The 18,415-nt window shown below is 39.6% G+C and overlaps 1 protein-coding gene across 4 annotated transcripts in view; it reads left to right on the top strand.

Moving 5' to 3' along the window:
* The window catches only part of SYTL5 (synaptotagmin like 5), a 231,401-nt gene that overhangs the window by 179,309 nt on the left and 33,677 nt on the right, over positions 1–18,415 (top strand). For all 4 annotated transcript variants that reach the window (XM_009197395.4, XM_009197399.4, XM_009197394.4 and 1 more), the window contains exons 7-8: positions 12,821–12,953; positions 17,863–17,992. In XM_009197395.4, the coding sequence (XP_009195659.1) occupies positions 12,821–12,953; positions 17,863–17,992 (263 nt within the window). The remainder of the gene's footprint in view (positions 1–12,820; positions 12,954–17,862; positions 17,993–18,415) is intronic.

The following is an 18,415-nucleotide window of genomic DNA, read 5'->3' as shown; positions in this document are numbered from 1 at the left end:
TAAGAGTCATACAGATTGAGCAATGAAGCAGATTGAGCAACCTGAAGATAAGGTTGATATACTCCCATTCATAGGGGGATTTTAGGTGTCTGTGAAATATTACCACTTGGAGAACTCCTAACACATAATATGAAAATTCAGGAAGATATGTTTTAGTTGATATGGAAAGCACGCACCCTACTTCTAGAATTACAGCTATTGGAATTGCTTATGTCACCTGCAGGGATGAAACTTTATGTTCTGGTACTTGGGGCTGCAGTTCAAATGGAAATGTACGGGGCAGGTAAATGTTTTTCATTGACTTCTTGAGCTTTTTCTATTTAAGCTTCTGAAAAAAAGAAACCTCTGAGTGTCAAATACATTCCTTGCAGCTTTTAAAAAATTATTAATAATTTTACATTTGAATTGCATCAGAGACTTTTTCATAAATTTCACTTCCTTTCTAGTTCCACCTCTTCTGACTGGAGGAGGAGGTTGTCAGTGGAGCCAAGTGAGAACGTCTTATCCACAGATCTATCACTTGTCAAGAAAAATAATGAGAAACACAAAGGATAGCCAAGAGCATAGTCATTTTGTATCAGGCGTGATTTTCTGTGTCCTATTGGAGCATAGTCAAGACCTATTTTCATGGTTCATGTATTATCGAAGCTAGCAATGAGAAAAAAATATCCACCCTCATATTTCACTGGTTTGTCCAACTGTTAACTCCCTTTCATTTGCTTGGATCTGGGGTAATTCTGCTAAGCCAGATAGTACAACTGGCAGATTTTTCTTTTCTCCTTAGGTTAGGAAGAATGCAAGCAGAATTGCATTCTTCCCTGTGATCCGTTTTAGAATGCAGACCAAAAAATTTCCTTAGAAGGGGCACTATTTTGACTATTTGGTTATTTTTTCATGGTAACTCTCCATAGCTGTTTCTTTTGTCCCTATAACAGTCCTTTAAGCAAGCGTTACTTTATGTAAAACTATACAGAAAAAAAATTACAAGGAAGCATAAAGTCATTTGTCACCCATTATCAAAATATTAGCACTGTATTCAGTATTTCCCAAACTTTCAAGAATACTGATATATTCCCTTTTATGATTACAAACTGTTAAGCTATGGTTGCCTTTATCCTTGAAATAGTTTCATTTGTCTTCCCTTGGGGTAGCTTCATGTTGTGTCCCACAAAAACTTTCTATAAAAATCTCATTTTGGCTGGGCATAGTGGCTTACGTCTATAATCCCAATGCTTTAGAAGGCTAAGGCAGGAAGATTGCTTGAGCCCAAGAGTTTGAGGTTACAGTGAGCTATGATAATGCCACTGCACTCCAGCATGGGTGACTGAGCAAGATCTTGTCTCTAAAAAATAATAATAAATAAATCTCATTTTTGTTTTTCATAGTTGGACTCCTGACTCTGAGATAGTAGTGGTCAAAATTATTTAGAGACAGTAAGCAACTAATTTGGTGTTCTTTTTGCTCAGCCTCCTGGGACTCCATGGATGAGCCACCTTGGCTAACACTTGAGGCTAGCATTTAAGAAAAACAATATATACGAAAAGACAAAAGACAACGTTCCTTGTTAAAGAAAAAAAAAAAAAGGCTGCCACCCTAACAAAATTAGATCATGCTATTTTAAGTTATATGTCTTACAGTTACTCAACAAGAATAATAAGGGGCATGCTCTCCAGTATCAGTGCTTATACCGTAATGGAATCTGTCTGCCTGGGTTTACTTTTTGTGATCTTACCTACTGGTAGGTATAAATAACCAAAACTATAAAGCCATATGGACATGCATCACCAAATACTGGTATATTGACCCAGGAACATCTTGTTCTTGTTGTAAGCTGAAAGGAATTCCCTAAGTAGACTTTATCTTAAATTGTAAATACCTGAAATGGCTTACACATAGTCAGAACATTGTAGTCAGGAGTGCTTTGGCTTAAGCATGCTAAGAACAATGTTTTCCCATGAAGAAAGTGAGTAAAGATGCTCGGGAGATCAATAGAGCAAAATGTCCTTTCCCTTGAACGTGCATTTATCACAATGATGACTCATTAATGAACTGCCACAGTGAGATGAGTTCCATTATTTCAAAATGAGTCCTTAGAAAATTGAGGCAGGAGGTAGCCCATCTTTTCTTAACTCCCATCATCTAAAGAGACTGTAAGATCCCAGTCTCTTTGGTCTATTGCCTGACCCAGCTTGCTAATAATTCCCCTTTCTCCTTTACAATGCATATTTTTTTCATGGATCATTGATCTTTTCCTGGAGCAGCTGGGCTTCGGCATTCCTTTTTAAAGCTCACATCATATAACAGTGTAAATGATGTTTTATCAGATGTCCAGTTGGCTTTATTTCTTTTCAGTAGTTTCAAAGCAGGGGAAAGTATGAATAGATTAAAGAAGCCCTAGCAGCCTCTCAGAAGAGCTTGTCAAATGGATGTTCACCAGTTGCTAGGGACTTGACACATGAGACAAAGAATATTTTTAGGAAAATAAATGTAAGCTCTAGTTAATAAACAGAATATTATTCAAGGTGGTGATTTTTAATCCCTACAAAGTTGTGATGAGCTGTCACTGTGGTATGATTTACAAGATCTCTAACTTAAGTCATGCTCTCCCAGAAACAGACGCCTAGGCAAGAATTTATAAGCAAGTGATTTATTATTAATCAAGTGATTCCAAGAGAAACCAGGAAGGGAGTAGGAGAGACAGAATAGAGAAGAGGAAGAAGCTAAACAATAGTGCTAGCTCCAGTGAGGTCTGAGGACTCAGCCTGATCCTGTAAGAGATTCTAGAGCATAAACTATATCCCTGAGCTTTCTCCACGTTGAGGAGCTGGACCATTGCACTCCTATACCAGTCAGTCATTGACCATGGCCTCCCTTGAATAGAGTCTCTAGACTTAGCAAATGAAGATACAGGATGCCCAGGTATATATAGTTGAGACTAACAACTGTTTTTTAGTATAAGTATGTTTCGTGCAATATTTGGGACATCCTTATGCTTAAAAATTATTTTTTTATCTGAAATTCAAGTTTAACTGCGAGCTCTGTATTTTATCTGACTACTCTTCTGTAGGGGTGAGGGGAAGACAAACTCCAGGGCACTTCTAGGCGTCCAGCTCCAGTGCTAGAGGGAATGCCTCTGAAGGTGGCAAGTGACATCCATTAGTAGAAAAGAACTCAGGAGCTAGGGAGGAGCATGCACAGCTGGTAAAAGGAATCTGAGGGAGACACCAACAATGTTATCTTAAAAAAAAAAAAAACAAAGGAAAAGTAGAACTTTGAGCCTAAAATGTATTTTGTTCAGTAAAAATGGAGGAAGAATGATGCTGTTTCTCAGTAACCTTTCTATCATGTCATTGGAGAATATGGCAATATTTACATGGACTGTGAACAGATGGTGGGACCTTGTTTGGTCTCGTAACCAACTAGGTTCTCATCTTTCTGCCCTCCCACTCCTTTGCCCCACGCACACCAGTTTCATCCAGTTATTCCCAGTTGCTCTTCAGGGAGTCTGGGACTGATGATCAGTCTCTGTGAAGCTTCATAAGCTGCTTTGCTTTGGCTGTGATCCACCAAAAGCAGAGACCACACCATTCAAACCAGCCCTTAACTAGTTCTCATCCTCATTTCAAGCACTGCCCCTCTCTCTTTCTCTCTCTGTCCAGGAAATATGGCACTTCTGGTACTATCATGAATTTGAAGAATCATCCATTCCTCATATCTATTATTTTGGTAAAGTGAGTTTATTAAACCCATTCTATCACTAAATGATACCTTCTTCTTCATCAGAAATAAAATTATTCTCCTGTCCTGAATGTAATTTTCATTGACATCTTTGCAATTAAGGTGCCAATTAGGTGGCAACCTCTTACTAGAAATTTGAATATAGCAAGGCGGGAGTGTTTAACTCTGAGTCAGGACCACATCCACAAAGTCAACAATGGTCTGTTTTGTGTATTAGATAAAACACTACATACCTAGTTGCTAATGCTAATAGCCAACTCCATTCCTTACCAGGCTTAAAAAATGTTCAAATGTACAGCATATCTCTGAAAGTACGTACATTTTATTCTATAATGATCGTTTGGTGACTCAACAGGATAAAGGCTGTGAGCATTGTCCTCCAAAGGAAAATTACTTTCACCTCTTTCCTGTGCCTTTCCCTCCTTTGTCACTGCTAATTCCTTTTTTTCCATTTTAATCTCCTTTGGGTAAGCTCAGCCCTCCTTACAGGGAGTGAGGGGTGGGCAATCAGAGCCACAAGCTGTAGCAAATGCTAACAGCCTAAAGCAATTTGCAAAACCATGGGAGCCCGAGAAAAGTGAATTTTAATTCCAGGGAGCAACTGACACATGATAAAACAGGAGGGGAAACATCAATTCACCAGAGTATTTTGTTATACTGTGACCATATCAGTGGGAGATACACAGTCTGAAGTTGCAAAAAAAAAAAAAAAAAAGAACTTTAGCTAGAAACTTCTATTTAGAACTCAAAGCCATCCTTTTCTAAACTCATCCTTTGCCTACCATATGCACCAATATACACTTGATTTGGGTTCCTTTGGAAGAAAATCCTGACATAAGGATTCAAGAGTAAGTAATATGTTCAGGATGTGGTCTAGGGAAACAGAGATAGGAGAGTGGGGAAATGAGCCAGGGAAGGGAAGAAGGCAAAAAGGATGTATCATTAATTAAGCCAGTTGCTATTGTGGGCAACTAGAGCTCCATCTCACTGGCCAATTCTAGAAAACAGTGCTGAACATACATCAGAGTTATCCAGTCAAGAGGTAGGGAATCTGGGGTATTTTTACAGCAGCTGTTCAAAATTTATTGAGGGCTGCTTCTAGGGCACTAACTCTCTGGCACTTCGACTTGCCCTGTTCACAGGGGCTCCATGCTCCCATGATTCAAAAAACTACTCAGGCAGGGAGTTCTGGGTATTCTCAATAACCAAGATTCTGTGGGTAGAGGTGAGTCCTGAGGGCAAATGGGCAGGGACACTGACAGAGTCTGCTACAACCTCCCTCCCAAACTCCTCTCAGACCTCCTTCAAAGATGCAGTTTGTCAGACCATTGTTCAGCCCCTGATTTCTGTTTACTTTATATTACCTGTGACTTTCCTCACTATAATGCGAATAATGTGAGAAGGTATGGAGGCTCAGTAATTCAGCCACACCTATGCTTAATGCCTGTGATCAAATGATTGTAAGCCTGAAGCCTCCTCCTTGCTGTTTTGTCTGTTTCTCCCATTGTTTCCCATGGATGCACTGTCTTGGCATGCTCTATTTCTGTGAACTAAATCTAACACATCCCCCTCCTCCAAATTAGTAAATTGCCCTTTTACTCACTGCTATCTAAATATGTATTATGTGACATGTTACGTTTCTCAGAGTAGCTAAGATACAATAGATGACCTTTCTTCTACAAATCATTGAGGAGCAGAGATATATGACTTGGTCATCTATGCATTCTATTCATACAAATGAATTCAACACACAGCTCTGCCAACATTATTGACGTAGTACTATATATGCCAGATGGTAAATGTGGAAGTTCTTAGACAGTAATACTGTTCCACCCTTTTATGAGCTTCCAATTTAGCAGGAAGCCTGGGATAACTAAACAAATAATTTAAATACAATATAATAATACAACTTTAAAAATATGTTCTACGTGCTATGAGAAAACCAAAGATAAGCATTTATCCTTCCAAAGGATTCAGGTACGCTTCATTGAAATGATCCCTAAGCAGCTTTTAAGAAATGAGGAGGACTCGGCCAGGTAAAGAAAGATAGGAAGAGCATTCTATGCAGAGGAAATAAAAAGTACAAAGGAAAATAGACATAAGGCAGACTGCGTGTGCTGAAAAGAAACTGTTCAGAGTTTCTAGAGTATAAAAATTGAAGTATGGTGTACAAGAGATGAAGAGATGGAGAGGTAATTTGGACCAGGATGTAGATGTCTTTGGATGCCTTAATACCTATCTTCTTATATGCAATATAACATCCTACTCAGAACAAGTGATTGGCAATTCTGAACTACTAAGTATGGAGTAAGTATTTGTTCCATTTAGTTGCTGAAAAGTGAAGTTCTGTTAAGCACTTCCTTTTTTGTGTGTCTATGGGAAAAGACACACGGGAGCTTTCTTCTTGCCCCCGACTTCTAATTGACCCAAGGCTTTTCATGGCTGCTGGCCTCTCTCCTCAAAACGGCTTCTGGTCATTATTTAGAAATAAGAAATTAGATCAGGATTTTAATGAGATGCTAAAAAACAAAAATATTATCACATGGAGAGTACCACCTGTTCTTAAGATCTATTTCTTCATACCCAGCTGGAGTCCCTTCCTCATGGTAACTGTCTCCTCCGTTTTAGAGGGAGTTTTCTTAAAGGAAACCAATCCATTAAGGAAACACTAAACGTTTTAAAACCACCAAACAAAGCAGCTTTTGTTTTATTAAGTCGAATTATAAAGCTATTTATATAATTAACACTGGGATTCATTTGGCACAATTTCATTGAGTGCCTACTACATTATACTACTCTTGTCCTCTTTCCAAAAAGGAAAAGGAAGATATGTGTGAGTAAGCCATATAAGGCCAGTGGCTTCAGGGGACATTGCAGCTATAGAAGCTGCTTGAGGAATTTCCATGTCTTTCTCATCTCTCTGCTTCCCTAATTCTGCTTTCAAGGGATCCTATGATGGCTCACTTGGGCCTAAGTGTAACACACAAACACCCAATACCTGAAATTTACTTATTTTAGGTGTATTGACTTCTCCAAAGAGTTTGTTTTTAAATAGACTCATCTCTGTGTGTGTGTGTGTGTGTGTGTGTGTGTGCGCCTGTGTGCATAGGCACTGTGGTGTTAATATATATATATATATTCTCATCTATAGTTCCTGCCTCCTAACTTCCATAGTCCTTGTTATGCTGTTGGGCCACTTTAGGCCTCAGAAAACATAATCTCTCGGACCTTCTACTGTCCTTCTTTCACCTGCCAAAGCAGGACTGTAACCTGATTGTGGTTCAAAAGACCCTCATTCTGGAGAACCCTGCCTCATAACCTAGAGGAAGGAATGCTACACAGAGAAACCAAGAAAAGCCTGAACAGACAGGCCTTGCTGGGTTTAGATCATGCACTTTCTGTCCAATCACATTTTTACACAGTTGTCAATCATGCCTATGTAATGAAGCCTCCATACAAGTACCCTAGACCAGATCATAAAGTATAATAAAAAAAAATAATTAAAAAGTGTAAAAAAATCCAAGAGGACAGAGTTCGGAGAACTTCTGGATAGCCACAAATGTGGAGGTGCCAGAAAGGTGGTACACACAGGGAGGGCATGGAAGCTCTACAGTCCTATCCCCGTACCTCACCCTACGCATCTCTTTATCTGTATCTTTTGTAATATCCTTTATAATAAACTGGTCGATGTAAGTGTTTCCCTGAGTTCTGTGAGCCACTCCAGCTAATCAAACACAAAGAGGGGGTCATGGGAACCCCAAATTGAAGACAGTTGGTCAGAAGTTCTGAAAGCCCAGACTTGTGACTGGTGTCTGGGAGAGGACAGTCTTGGGGACTGAGTCCTCACCCTGTGGGATCTGACACTCTTTTTTAATAGATAGTGTCAGAATTTAATTAGAGGACACACAGCTGGTGTCTGCTGCTTGGTGTGTGGGGAAAAACCCCACACCTTTGTTCACAGAAGTCTTCTGTGGTGATTGATGATTGTTGTAGTACTGTGAAAGCAGAGGATAACCATGCTTAGAGTTTTTCCCCAAACTGGCATACACGCAGAGATCAACAAACCTTTTCTGTAAAGGTACAGATAATATTTTTGACTTTGTGGGCCATATGATCTCTGTCTCAACTACTCAACTTTACTGTCAGAACATGGAAGAAGTATAGACAATACATGAATGAATGGGCTGCCTGAATTGCAATCAAATTTCATTTATGGGCTCTGAAATTTGAATTTCCTATAATGTTCATGTGTCACAAAATATTCTTCTTTTGACTTTTTTCAACTATTTAAAAATGTAAAAATTACTCTAAGCACATGACTATATAGAAACATTTGGTGGGTCCAAATATGTCCACAGGCCATAGTTTGCTGATTCCTAGTGCAACACATTCACTCACTAAGACAAAGTGTCCTTCCATGTATCACAGTCTGAACCACAAGGACAACTTAGCTCTTTTCACGTCAGTACTGCTGAATTAAAAAAAAAAATAGTGGTAGAAGGGGAGGGAACAATGCAGGTGGAGAGATGTCTGAGATCAATGAACTTTTATCCACAGCTTAGCACAGTGGTTTTCAGCCCTGGCTACATATCGGAATCACCTGGGGAGTTTTAAAACATGCTGGCACCTAGATCCCACACCCAGAGTGTCCCATGTGACTAGCCTCAGTATAGTCTGGACATGGGAGTTTTAATAGCTCCCCAGGAGTTTCTAATGTGCGTCTGAGGATGAGGGCCACTCATCTCACATAAGACTATTAATAAAGACACAGCACTTGGAGATCACCAAAGACTAGAAGATCGAGCTACATTCATTTTTAGTTATCTCTTTCCCAGTTAGCAGGCTCATCTCACTTTCTAATTGCAGTCTCCATTGGCCGTCTTTCCTGCATATTCATTGTAGCTCCAAAATAACTATAAGAAGTTAGGAAAGCTCATAAACCTCAGAAAGAATATTGTGCATTGTCTCTGTGTTGTGTTGCACATTAGTCTCATCGTCCCAGTGAGTTTTAGGATCTCTCAGGTTCAGGCTGCCTTAGGAGAGCACACATTTAACCATATGGGAACAGGCTCAACACTGTCAGTCACCCTGGGAAGGTTGGATCCTGGAAAATTATTTCCTGGCTACAACTCCTAGGAGACCTTTATGTAAAGCAGAAAGGCAGCTCATTACATTATGAGGATCCTACCCTTGGATCCTCTGTCTAGAAATGGATATATCTGGGAAGCTGTTATCAAGATTTTTGAGCAACATGGTGCCGTGCTGAACCCCTATTAACCTCAATAGGGAAGCTGCCAGGTTCAAAAAACTCAGAGCCGGCAAACGAGACATACGATTTTATTAGCATCTTACACACAGGGAAGAGTCCACCAGTGGTGGGCTGGGCAGGAAAACCACAACCACTTGCAAATAACAATGTAGTTTATATAACATTTTCACTTAAAACCTTCCCCCTAAACAACCTCCACCTGGAAACCTTCATTTAACCCAAAACTCGGGGCCTCAGTCCCTGGTATGGCCCGTGTTCCATGAGAAAGGCCAGGGGCTCAGATGGTTTTCATAGGTAAGAAACAAATCTCAGGGTTGGCCACTCCTGAGTTCCCTAGCTTGGAACAAACATTCATATGCATCTGCCATACAGGGTCATTGTAAGAGTATACTGAAATTATTGCTGTTGGATGTGTTTACCCTACCCATGGAATTAGAGATAACAAAACAGAAGGCTTTTAAAGTATATTTCATAAGGTAAAGTAAATGAAACTCTTTCCTAATCTGGAAAATGTGTCTTTCAGCAACTCAGAATATCCAAACTCCCAGACAGTGACATATCCCCACATTTGGGCCTTTTAGAATGAGATAAATGTATCTCTTTCTTGCCGGTTTTTACTTAACCACATTTTAGCCTGAAGGTTTGTTGGCACTGATTTATCATACTTTTTATTTAAATCTAAGTAACATGATAGCTGAATCAAAAAATTGCTTTTTCTTAGTTGACCTTTAAACTTCACAACTTTAATTTTGACTTGACATAGCTTTTATCCTTTTCCAATTTAAGTGGCAAAGATTCATGTATTTTATGTCATATTTTACATAACTTCTAAATGAGTTGGCACCCAAATATTTATGACAATATGCCTTATTAGACTAAACCTTTTCCGAGTTTAATCAACTGGAAAAAAAATTTTTGAGAAGCTCACAATAAATGTCAGGGACAAATGTGAAAGTCTATGTCATTTTTGAGATAATGCTGCTGGCAATGATAATTTGCAGTAGCTGACTTACAATCACAAGAATTTTTTCCTTATTATAGGATAACCTCTTGAATGTCACCACCACAATTAATCAACTTCTGCCAGAGCTTCTACATAAGTAGCACTTTTGGTTTCAGCAAGGCTAATCCATGATGAGGCCTTTCTCAAAATCACCTGGCTCTGGGAGGACCTTCCACACACACACAGGCAGAAATACCCACATGAGTCCCTTTGGTTCATAACTTCTTGGCTCATTTCTGCAAGATTCACCCCTGCCCTTTCTTTTTAAAGAAGATTTTACCTGAAACAGTAGGCAGACATATTTTTTGTGTTAACATTGTTCTAGAGAACCTATGGTCACAGTACAGCATCAACGGGAAAGTCTATATGCCTCTCCTAAGTAGGACCTCTGAGATGAGCGGAAATACTTGGAAGGGTACAAATGTGGCTAACTGTTGTCAAATGTAGAAATGTCATGCTCCAGGTAGAAGGGTTCTGGAAAATCACCAAGAAAATTAGAGTTCCAAAGTGTATCAATTTACTTAATCACAAAATTTTACTCTCTTGTTGTCAGAATCAACAGACACGGTCTTAGACATCTTCTCAGCTGAGTCCATAGTACTATAATTTACTTATAGTGCCATCTCTACAAAGAGGAAGCCAGAGATCCTTTCTGCAGAGACTCTTTAGTAAAAAAGAAATGCCACCCTTTAGTAACCACTCTTTAGTAACATAGAAAATTTTCATAATTCTCATAATCAAGTCCCAAGAAACTAACTCCTAGCTCCTTGTTCCTTTGATTATCTTCTGTTTGATAGTTCACTCTATAAATGCAAAACCTGCCAGGCTGTAATGACTTGTTCTTAGTGAAATGATGAGTAAGCAGTATGAGAAACTAGAATGGTCACAGGCTTTGGGTAGACTGATAATACTGTTTTTATGCTGATAGCATGGTGGTTTGTCGGTGTGTGTATGCATGTGTGTGTGTGCACACATACATGTATGAATAATTATTTAACCTCTCCAAGACTCAATTTCTTCATTTAAAAAATATTAAATAATATTCTAAAACATATTTTACAGGGATATTGGGGGATGGAAAATGGCTAACGCCTAGAAGATACTAAGTAAATGCCACTGCTATTCATGATTATTGAAGGTAGTGGTAGCTGGTAATGTGGTCCAGGACAAATTTGGTTTTGGTGACTTCTCTGGTGCACAGCTTTGAAAACACTTAGGAGTTGTGGTTGACAGTTCTATCCAATGGTCATTGCCTATTCTTCTGCCTGATTTGTCTTCTAGTAATGATATGTGCACATTTAAACATTTAAACATTCTTTTAAAAAATATTCCTTTATTCTATTTAGTCTTTCCTCTTATTGGCTTAACTGTAAGTCCTCATCACTATTAACCACTGCTGGTATGCTTCACCAATAAGATGTGTACTATTTTTTTTTTTTTTTTTAGACGGAGTCTCGCTCTGTCGCTGAGGCTGGAGTGCAGTGGCGTGATCTTGGCTCACTGCAACCTCCGCTTCCCGGGTTTACACCGTTCTCCTGCCTCAGCCTTCCGAGTAGCTGGGACTACAGGCGCCCGCCACCTCGCCCGGCTAGTTTTTTGTATTTTTTAGTAGAGACGGGGTTTCACCGTGTTCGCCAGGACGGTCTGGATCTCCTGACCTCCTGAGCCGCCCGTCTCGGCCTCCCAAAGTGCTGGGACTACAGGCTTGAGCCACCGCGCCCGGCCAGACGTGTGCTATTATATGTGCATTTGTAACTTATTAAGACAGTAACTGAGAGAGTAAAACTCATAAGGACTTCTGTTTTACCACTTAGCGTATTTTGTGCCTACTGAGGAAAAAGAATAAAATGGGAACAAACACTTCTCTTAAACTCCAATTTGTCAAAATTTATGTTGACTTATGAAGCTCATTTAATAAGAAAATTGTGAACACCTCAAGGGCAGGAACTGCTTTTTCATTTATTGTTATTGGATTGAATTGAATCGTTTTAGCACACATGAAAGTGATTCAAGCTCATTTACCAAATGTCACTATTTTTGTACCATATTTATTAAATGTCCACCATGAATTAGACACTAAAACAACACAGAGAAATGAAATATAACTTCTAATCTTTGATTAAATACGTATTGAGTGGCTTCTTTGTACTAAGTCACTACAAAGCTGCTGGAGATACATGATAATTATGGCATAGACTCTGTTCCCAAGGAGTATGAAACACCCAAGCTCTCATATGTGGATCCACTAGGGAGCCAAACAAGACGTTGTGCAGTCAAGTACTAAATACAGTAGTCAGGCAAAGACCATAAGTCAATAGGAACTGAGTGGAACAGAGGTTGACAAGGCTTCTGCTTGACAGGAAAGGCCTAATGGGGAAGGCTGGACTTCATTTGCCTTTGAAGACTGAGAAAGATTTGCATAGACGGAGAGTGGTTAAGAGGGCATAACAGGTGGAGAGAAGGTAAGAAAAGGCCTCAGGAGGTGGAATTCAAGATGGCGAGTTGAGAAAATGGTAAGGAACCAAACTGGCTGAGAGAATGCTGGTAAGCAGAAGGAAACAAAATGAGAAAGATGGGGTGAAGTTTAATTACAGTGACCCTAGAGTCAGGCAAATGGAGACAAATCTAGTGATACCCTCAGGGTCTTTGAGGAGGAAGGTGACATGATAGTTTCTGAGCAGTTCCAGTGTGACTCTTATGAACTCAGTGTGGTTCACATGTTCTTATCAGTTTCGTCAGCTTTACTCTGCCTGTGTATTTGGTTGCTGCTCTGCTTCCATGTTAAAGTCAGAATATGCTTTCTCATTTAGGGGCTCATCAGATCTCAATGACCAGGAAGCTGGTTCTAGGACCCCAAAGAGCAGTAGGAGCAGTGGTGTGACCCCAGTCACTCAGAGGTCTCCAGCCCCAAGCACACGAAGTGTGACCTCAGTCATCAGTAGAGTAAGTATACAAACCTGATGAACACTGTATTAGTTCGTTCTCGTACTGCTATAAAGAACTGCCAGAGATCGGGTAATTTATAAACAAAAGAGGTTTAATGGACTCACAGTTCCGCATGGCTGCAGAGGCCTCAGGAAACTTACAATCATGGCAGAAGGAGTCTGTCAAACACTTGTAAAACTACCAAATCTCGTGAGAACTCACTATCACCAGAATAGCACAGGGGAAGGCTCCCTGATGACTCAATCATCCACCACCAGGTCCCTCCCTCGATACATGGAGATTGTGGGGATTACAGTTCGAGATGACATTTGGGTAGGGACACAGAGCCAAACCATATCAGACACGGAGTCTCTGAAATTCAACCTCACCACTGCATCGTGGCTAGGTTTCAACTCTCTATATATCAGAGCATGTTCTTTATGCTCTTTAAAGGTAGAAGCTTCATCAGGACTGAACCTCCTGCATCTTAGCTCCCGGAAGGAAACCCAAAGTGAAAAAGGGAAGGGAAAGACCAGATTCAAAGGTAGTACTTGTATGATGGAGGTTTAAATTGCTATATGGTTTAAATAAATATAGAACATTTTAGAAGGCTCCGATTTTGATCCTCTCTGTTACTCTTTAGAGAAAATATTCATAGGTTGAGTGCACAAATTTTTCCAAACTGTTTTAAATCTGGAAAAGTAGAACTGTTATCTAGTTTTTAAAGTAGAAATTTTTATAGTTTTCTTTTCTATACATCTGTTAAAATAGGGGGTCAACATATAATGAAGGCTTAAATTGTATTTTTTATATATATATATATGTGATCAATTATATTTTCTATTGGTTTTCTCTTTTAAAAGAATATGAAAAAACTATTTTGAGAAAAATGTTCTCTTTTATTAAATATTCCGTTGGAAGTTGTATTTGGAATGAATTAGCATATACTAGATTTTTTTATTTAGCAGGAAGCTCCATCCATTGCTGGCATCTATATTTGATAAATCTTTATATGAGCAGTGAGTTCATACAATACAAACAATTTTTGACTCAACCAACATTTAATGAGAACCTACTATATAACAGACTCTAGTCAAGCAAAGACTTGAAGGAAGTGAAAGAATTAGCAATGTAGTTTTCTGGGGCACGGTGTTCCACCAGGCAGAGACAGCACTGATATTTAGCAGGTACATGCAGGGAAGGCTGCTCCACTTCCTTGTAGCTGGCCTCCATCTTGATTGGTCAGTGCCCTTGCTCAGCCAGTTTCTAAAATTTTTTTTTTTTTTTTTGAGACAGAGTCTCGCTTAGTCGCCCAGGCTGGAGTGCAGTGGCGCGATCTCGGCTCACTGCAAGCTCCGCCTCCCGGGTTCACGCCATTCTCCTGCCTCAGCCTCCCGAGTAGCTGGGACTACAGGCGCCCGCCGCCTCGCCCGGCTAGTTTTTTGTATTTTTAGTAGAGACGGGGTTTCACCGTCTAAAATATTTTTAATGCCTCTAGAAGAACAGCCAGTGTGGAGCCCCTGAGGTGGGAGCACACCTGGTATGTTCAAGGAAGAGGAAGGAGGCCAATGCAGCTGTGGTGAGTGAATGAGGCAAAGTGAACTAGGAAATGAATCCAAAGAGGTCATAGGGCTGGAGAGAGCCTTGAAGAGTGATGTGTGCAGTCAGCATTCACACTGATTAAGATGGGGGAAACTGGAGGTTTTACAGCAGAAGAGTAACATAATCTGCCTTCTCTTTAAGCAGGATTTGGGGGTTGTGCTGAGAACCAGCTGTAGAGAACAAGAGTGAAAGCCAGAAAAGCAATCAGTAAGCCATCGTCATACCCCATGTGAGAGACTGGGTTTTGAAACAAAGAGATAGTGGAGGTGGCGAGTAGTCAAATTCTGTTAAGGCATTCAGACAGACTGAACAACAATAATAGATTTATTTAAACATTTATAGTGTAACTCGTAGTTGCTAAGATAAAAGGCATATTTAAAATTTCATAAATATTTATGCTAAGGTCAGCAAGCCATTTCTGTTCAATAGCTAGAAAGGTGCATGGATAGTTGACGAATACACTCAACTCTTGGAATCTAAACAGGAATGATATTCAAACTACTTAGTGACCAGTCTGGCAGGGACGTTGAGAAATCACAACAGACACTGGCACAAGGCTGGGGCAGTATCCTGGGGACCCTTCCATGTCATGCACTAGATCTGAATTATGGGGAGACCTGGGCTTATGGATGAGGGTGAGCACAGGGAAGTTGGGGGTGGACTGGGAGTAGTGCTGTTTATCAACTGACACAGAAATATTTTTAAAAATTTTACATCTAGTACAGTTGTCCCAGTGGGTAGCAGCTGACAATCAGTCCAATGACCAATAAGTTAATCAAGTTTATTCTCACAACAAAGTTTATCTTCCTACGTACAATTTGAGATTATTAGGGGGGAAATCACCCTTTTCATGTGCTAATACCATCAAAACTAACAGCCCCTACTTGTGTATTTCTTTGTTTAACAGCGCCCAGATTTCCCCAACAGAAATTCCCTGCAATTTAGTAGACTATATGTACATATATGTAGGCAGTGCCTATGTTGAGCTCATTCTTGCAATCTATGTGGTCTAAGTTGGTCTTTTCTAAGAGAAAAAAAGAGAAACAAAGAGAAGAACTTTCTATTGAATAAAAATAAGACAGCACAGTAGTTTATGAAGTACATTTGCTCTTTCATTATACAGGGAAGTATATAGCCTTAGATGGGAAGTATATAGCATTAGATGATGAACAAGGTAACAACTTCTCAATTTCTCCCATTTCTTAGCATCTCTTTGTTTCAATGTTCTTTTCTGCTTTAGCATGAAAGAAAATATATTAGTCAGGGATCTCCACAGGGATAGAACCCATAAGATATATGCAGATATATATAAGGGAGTTTATTAGGGAGAATTTGTTCACACAATTACAAGACAACGTCCCACGATAGGCTGTCTGCAAGTTGTGGAAAGAGAGAAGACAGTAGGATGGTTCAATCCAAGTCCAAATGCCTCAAAACCAGGGAGGCTGACAATGTAACCCTAGTCTGAAGCTGAAAGCCCAAGAGCCCCTGGGAGGCTGCTGGTGTAAGTCCCAGAGTCTAAAGGCTGAAGAACCTGGAGTCTGATGTCCAAGGACAGGAGGAGAGGAAGCCAAGTGTCTGGTGCAGCTTGGGAAGAGAAAGAGTGAGCAGACTTAGCAAACAAGCTGCTTATCCCTGTTATTTCATGTGCTTTGTTCTAGCCACACTGGCAGCTGATTGGGTGGTGCCCACTCCACACTGGGAATAGGTCTTCCTCTCTCAGTCCACTGACTCCAATGTCAGTCTCCTCTGGCAACACCCTCACAGACGCACCCAGAATAATACTTTATCAGCCATCTAGGCATCCCTCAATCCAATCAAGTAGATACCTAATATTAACCATCACAGAAAACTTTTAGAGCATGAAAGTCTCTAACCTGTCCTCTACTATGATGTAACCTATTAATTTTAGACTTGACATCCTGAACCTCTGGGGTATGTATTGCTTGTTAATGACACTGTAATATTAATTGGCCTATTATTGCACAATACTAATGATACTCACAGATCACCTGTGGGAAAACTTGCCATTAACATAATTGCCTCCAAGGAACTTTGTCTTGCTTCATTAGAGGACTCCATGTGTGAACAACTTTTTGAAGAGGTTGAAAATTGACCTAAACTAATTTATCAAATTGACCTCTGTCACACTCTTGATAAACTTTGCTTGTCTATGGCAATTAGAGGAAGTTAGAAGCTATATACCTCCTGCTACAGGTATTATATGTTGGAGAATAATAAGATACTAAAAACAGTCTAAATTGAAACTGAATCAATTAGCATGTTAAGCAAGTGAAAGCCACATTTCACTGTAGGGAGTTCATCAAAGTGTTCCTGAATGTCTAAGATATGGGAAACAGGGAGGAAATTCTTCCTCTAGGGTTTCAAAAGGCACTTTTTGATTGTTTATAGAAGGGAGAAGTGAAAAATCTGTTTTAGATTTGATCATTATCATACCATGATGTAATTTGAATGGACACTTAACCTCAGCCCAGTTCTGGAAAGGTCCAAAATTTGTTGTAGTTGTTACAACACTCAAGCAAGCTTCAGATGAGGCAGCAGTCAAGCCCTGCCTTGGTCTGTGGCAGGGCAAAGGTCACAGACAAAGTTGGGTCTATGGTCATGGGCAAAGTTGGGACAGAATTTTCTTTAACATGTGTTACAATAAAAGCAAGTCCCAGACTGAATTCTGCCACATGTACAAGCATTTGTTAACAAGCAGACACCACACAAAAGAATACTATTCCTGTGAACTTGGGAAGTTTTCTCTCTTTATCTTTTTATGAACATTGATAAGTACCATGCATGAAAGTCATTCCAAAATAGATGTAACCATCCATATTCTGACCAGCCAGCCTTCTAGATGGAAAAGGTACATGGTGTTCTGTTAAATGGGAGTGGAAGAGGTAAGGGATGGTTGAAGAGAGGGTATGTTGAAAGAGGGAACAAAATAGGACCAAACAGAGTTTTAAGCCTGAATCTTGCCAGATTATTATACATAGTTCATATAAGATTGAGGGTACCTGTATAATCTTTCTTATTAATCATATATTAGAACACTCATTAATTTGGGGAATGAGAAATTGTACAGATACTTTTTGCACTAATTAACAAACCTCTTGGAATAGATTTTGGATAGCAATTATTGATGGTAAATTTTGGAGTTACATGGACTCCTGGTGAGGGTCCTTCAAATGTCAATTAGGTCCTCCTAAATAGTAATACCTATAAAGGTGTTTATACTGGAGTATATTTTATATAGATGAATTTTGTAGTAAATTACAGTCAGTATAATTTGTTTTTCTCATTTTTACTTTGTGGGAAGGAGTATGGTTTTGAAAATTCCACAGATTTGGCTGCTCTTGAAGGTACCTCTCAGGAGTTCACAAAGAGTCACCGCAGAAACACTTCTGGCACACCTTCCATAGCAGTGTCTGGAACCTCTCTCTCCTCAGGTGGGTATTTACAACGTGCCTACTCTGTTGTTTAAAATGACTAAAACTAATGGAATTGACTGATATGTATGGTATTAAATGGATGTCTCATACTTTAAAAAGTAAGCATCCCTTCTTGACCTATGGTGGTAGGCCACTCCATAAGAACTGCTTGAAGATAGACCCAGGTAATGCTTTGGGCACCTTACGTTTGTGAAAATTCCACTTATTTAGTATATACTCTTGCCAGGCATCATCACTGAGTTTCAGTGCTACATCAGAATATCAATATTTGAATGTAGGGAATATAAACGGTTCCAAGATACATTTGATATGACAGATAAGAACGCTAGCTCAGAGTTCAAGGAAATGGTAGTTCAATTGACATAGTGGTCAGAAGTTTCCTACATAAAGACAAAAGAAAATCATTCTGTGGTTTAAATA

Source organism: Papio anubis, chromosome X, assembly GCF_008728515.1.
Source record: "Papio anubis isolate 15944 chromosome X, Panubis1.0, whole genome shotgun sequence".
Taxonomy (NCBI): domain Eukaryota; kingdom Metazoa; phylum Chordata; class Mammalia; order Primates; family Cercopithecidae; genus Papio; species Papio anubis.
This window is presented reverse-complemented; position numbering and strand designations above follow the sequence as displayed.